General features: G+C 30.1%; 1 protein-coding gene across 1 annotated transcript; it reads right to left on the bottom strand.

Moving 5' to 3' along the window:
* Window positions 1-4442: 4442 nt before the first annotated feature.
* Window positions 4443-4595, bottom strand: BDR25DRAFT_157367 (uncharacterized protein; the record flags this gene model as incomplete). The annotated part of the gene is made up of 1 exon (XM_033683981.1): window positions 4443-4595. A coding segment is annotated over one exon (153 nt), but the record flags the coding sequence as incomplete, so codon positions are not given.
* Between the last annotated feature and the right edge of the window lie 645 nt (window positions 4596-5240).

The raw sequence follows: 5240 nt of genomic DNA, 5'->3' as shown, positions 1-5240 counted from the left end.
CTAGAATGGGGTGGTTTTAGTAGGGGCTTGGCAAAAGTGGCCGGCCAACCTGTTAGGTACGTTATAATAATATTTAAGCACTTAACATATAAATCTAATAGTAGATAGATAATAGTAAGCATAGTTTTACTTTTCTACTATTATAGCTTAATTATGTAAAGCTGTTTATCTTTATAGATAGATTATTTACTAATAATAAAAACCTTAGCTTATAGCTAAAATTTTTAATTATATTAAGTAATAAAGACTATATAAAGTAAAGTAACTACTTTAAAATACTAGGCAATATTACATACTAGAATTCTACTAAGTGTAAAAAAAGTAACTAGAAGTGTCCTTACTAGCAAACTATATAGAATAGTTAATAGGTTTAATAATACAATTACTTTTAGTATAACTTTATAGTAAATTATATAAACACTTAAACTACTACTAATTTTAGTAGTAATCTATATAAATTTAAAGTTTTTATATAATTACTTTATTAAGCTAGGCACTACTAGTAAAAATTAACTTATAATTAACATTATATTACTTTATAAATTATATAAGAAAAAGGAAATTACTAAAATTAAGTAAATTAATAGTAAAAATAACTTAGTAAATATATGTATAAAAAAACACTAAATTAGGCTTTTTAATTATTAGTTCTAACTAACTGCCTCTCTGTCTAGATAGAAGCATCTGTAGACTAACTAGATTTTATGCACAAAGATGCCTTAGACTAACTAGACTAATAATGCTTTTATATAAAGCTTATTTTTTTTTATCTTTTTTATTATACGCACTTATTTTTCTTATTATAAGATTAAAAGAGAAGAATATAAAAAAAGACAGTCTATTTATCTAGTATACAGGAAAAAAAAGCCACTAGCCCCCCTAGAACACACCACCCCTTCCTTACGTGTAGTAGTTATAATGTAGACCACAGCTCTACTATATGCATAAAGTGTAGGTATTAGCTTAGAAGTTAGCTAGTATATAACACTTAATAAAAAAAAGGCACTAGTAGTGCTACTATAATAATAAGTATATAAAGTTACTAAGACTTAACTATAACTTTAGACTAAAACTGTATAAAAGTACTTCTTATAATATATAACCTTTACTGCTTATAGCTACAGATTATTGCTAGCAGGTAAGATAATGTTAATATTATAAAATAGTAAAGCTACAATATGCTGCTTTTTAGCCTATTTATAATTAGCATTTTATATATAAAAAAAGCAAAAAAGCTAAAGAATTTATATATTTATACTAAAACACTACATAAACTACTAATTAGTAGTAAAACTAGTTAAAAAGGTAACATAGATGCGCCCTAGGCTGCTAGACTACATAAAGACGTTAAAGACGCCCGCGCTAACAGCGCTAAAGGTAGAGGAGAAGGGCTAGAGAGACATCTGTGTGTGTGTAGGCAGGTAGATCTGTTACTATTAGCTGTAAGGCCGAGATGGCGCTTACGTGCGACAGGTATATATACTATTCTGCACCTAAAAATTAACATTAGTTAATTATTTATACCTTTTAGTTGTATTAGTAGAGTAGTGTAGAGCCTTATTCTTACATAATAATTAACTAACAACAAGAACAGTCGCATGTTTAACCTACACCTTAGACAGCTTAGCTAGTTTTTAGACTAAAACGTGAGGCGGCCTCTTCTAGCGCCACGTTGTAGCTGCTAGGAGGTCTAGTGTATATAGCTTAGCTGGCGTGGGCCACTAAGCGTTATTATTTATCCTGCGCCTCTAGGCCGCAGGTGGTCAGCCTCTGGCCAGTAACCAAGACATGCGCATGGCGCCTCTAAGCTGCGGGTAGGTCATGTGACGCCTAGGACATGCGTCTGCTAAGAAGGGGGATAATGTAAGGCCAAGATGGCGCTTACGTGCAACAGGTATATATACTATTCTGCACCTAAAAATTAACGTTAGTTAATTATTTGTACCTTTTAGTTGTATTAGCAGAGTGGTGCGGAGCCCCGTCCTTACATTAGCACTATATAAAAAGAGAAAAGAGCTAGGGAATTATACAGTAAAGCTTAAAAAGTAAAGGATAAAGAAGAGAAAGTAAAAAAAAAAGACTTTATTATATACACCTCTTTACACACCTGCCTATGTAAAGATCTTACACTATTCTGTTATAAAACCCTATATAAAATAGCTTATATACTGCTAAATTACTTACAAAGTAAGTGTATAAAAGCTAAATAATAATAGCCTAAAACACTTTACACTATTTATAAAGCTATTTACATAGTGTAACTAGCTTATTTTAATGTATAGCATTACTAAGAGAAGTTTTAATAAATAAGGTAGAGTATAGGTAAAATGTAACTAGATAGACCTACACAGATAAAAAAGAGGTAACTTATACAAAAAATAACTTTTTAAATAAAAATAGAAAGTTACTAGTGTCTATACATAGTAGTAGTGTTATAGCCTAAATATAAGTAATTATGCATAAGTAGGATTACATATCTATGTTACATAATGCTTGTGTGCAGGGTTGCCACTTTTATAGTAATTACTATTTTTTTTAAAAAGTCTATAACAGCTTAATTGCATTAGCTAATATTCTAAAAACCTAAACTTAGATACTAGGTATACTAAAGTATAGATCTATAAGATTAGATTCTACTATATAAATTTGTATCCCTAGTAATAGAGAAAAAAAGAGAAAAAAAAGCAGAAATAGTAATAGTAATAGTAATTAACGTACTTTATAGACAAGTTGCTTACACACCTAAGTTGCTTACTTTTGCTAAGACCCTACTACACTACTTTTTCTATACTAATGTATTTCTAACAACACTACTTAGACACATTAAAAGAATGTTAGATGTAGCTTACACTTTAAGCTTTTAAATAAAACATAACACTTTTTAAGCAACACACTACAGCTATCTATAGAGTCTTTTAAAAGATAATAAGTAACTAATGTGCTAGATAACTTTCTTAAGCTAATTATATAGCTAACTTATAAAAGCTAGATAATAATAAAAAGTAGGTAATTATTTAGCACATACTTAAGCTAAATGCGCAAGAATTTTCCCCCTAGCTAGTAGCTGTAGCTAATATAGCTAATTCTTTACACACTAAGCATAATATAGGCTATGTTAGCATAAACTAGCCTAATACATTTATTAAGTGTTACTTAAAGCTTAAAGTAAAGTTTAAGTGTAAGTACAACTATAAAAAAGCTTTTTATAAAAATCTTATAGTAATTTAAAGCTAGTTTAACCTTATAAAAAATATTAAAGCTAAGTATAGCATCTAGAATAATAACACATACAACTTTAATAAAATAAAGTTTATAATAGGCTAGATATCTACTAGAGCAGTTATTATAAGTTTAAAAAGATAAGAATAGCTAAAAGCAGTTTAGCTAGGTAACTAGGAGTAAACAACAGCTATCTAGGGCATTAATGCTAAAAGGTAGGCTATTTTACCTTTTATTATTTTTTAAGGTAGCAACTACTTTTTAAACTAGTAACTATAAAAAAAATCTACTTTAAAATTAAGTTATTATAATCTTTAAGCGTAGCTAGACTACTAATTAGCTTAGTCTAGACTAGTTAAAGCACTTTAACGCGCATATAAAAAAGTGTACTATTAGTAGCTACTATCTACTAGTTATTAATAGCTATAAAAGCTATAACTTACTTTATTTCTAGTAATACTATAAAAATAATAAGATTATTACTATTTATATACTTTTTTACTTATTACACTTTTTATAGCTAACTACTTAATATAAGTTATTTTACTTTTTTAAAAAAGGCGTATAAGCGCTAAGCTAAAAACCTTATATGTAACTAAATTACTTATATTATAAAAATAAAGTTTCTACTAACGTATTCCACCACCGAACCCGCCAAACCACCGAACCCGACAAAATCTCTTAGCATTGCAAACACCACGTACAAAACTCTAATTTTATTTACAACTAAATAAAGAACCTATGTACAACGTGCCTGCATCTAATTTTAGTGCTTCTTCTTTATCCTTTTTGCACGTACAAGCGTTGTGCCTAGTCTCCCCACAGTTCCCACAGCGCCGCAGAGCTAGTTAGGCTCTTTCTTAATTACCACCACCACAAGCCTTCTTTAACTGCTAAGCTACTACAGACGCCTTAGCAGCTACCTGCACTGCTACAGTCCTATACTCTATTGTGCCACCTTACTAGATCTGCTTTCTTTTACGCCCCTTGCGCTTAGTTACGTCTGCTAATTACTCTTTAAGCTCTTATACGCGCGCCTCTATAAGTGTATTTCTATGTAGCATCTCCTTAGCTTCTTTTACAAGCTGTAAAAAGCTTTCTTATGCTGTTATTAGTAATTATATAAAGAAATTACGTACAAGCTTTAATTATAATTTAAATTTATATAAATTACTTAAGGTCTTTAATTGCTATAGCGTTTCTAGTAAGAGTCCTAGTAGTAGGGTACACAGCTGCATGTTAAGACAATTAAGAACTACTTGCGCGTTAATAAGAACTAGTCTAGATGCCTTAAAGGCCTTTTTGCAGTTATTATACATAAAAACGTCTAAAAATGTGTCTTTAAAGGCTAAAAAAAAGCGTTCTTTGTTAACATGCTATACGCGTTAGCGTGCTAAGTCTTATATATGCTAAGAGTACTTAAGCTTTAACAGCAAGAAGCACACTACATTAAGTAGCTAAAGGATATGCAATAAATACGCAGGCATATAGAGCGTAAGGATCTTTTATATAAAGCAATAATCCTTAAAATCCTAGTTTAGGTGGCTCTTATAGCCATCTAGTATAAGCAGCCTGTATACCCCTACCTAACATGTCTTTATATGCTTATTAAAGTGCTTTAACTACTTAAGACTAAGCGCGTTATTTATCTAGCTATTCTTAAAGACTAATAGCTTTTAATTACGCAGTATTAACATCTTCTTATACTAGGCAGAGATGTAGACGCGTCCTTTGTAGATAATAAATAGCAGAGTAGCGTAGCTAGCAGCGCAGATGCTCTAGATTACAGTAACCTATTCCTAGTTACCTAGCTGTGTAAGAACAAGCCTTGTACATCTTTTTAAACCTGTAACAACTTTTATAGTGCTAATTATACCTATCTAGAAGCTAGTCTTGTTAAAGTTGTAGATATTATTATTATAAACACTATATTTTACTATTATGTTTTATATAAGCTTAAACTACTTTATAATTAACTCTAGGTTTTCTTAGAGTATTCTCTAGTAGTCCTTTGCTTAATT

Source organism: Lindgomyces ingoldianus, assembly GCF_010093535.1.
Source record: "Lindgomyces ingoldianus strain ATCC 200398 unplaced genomic scaffold BDR25scaffold_46, whole genome shotgun sequence".
Classification (NCBI taxonomy): Eukaryota; Fungi; Ascomycota; class Dothideomycetes; order Pleosporales; family Lindgomycetaceae; genus Lindgomyces; species Lindgomyces ingoldianus.
This window is presented reverse-complemented; position numbering and strand designations above follow the sequence as displayed.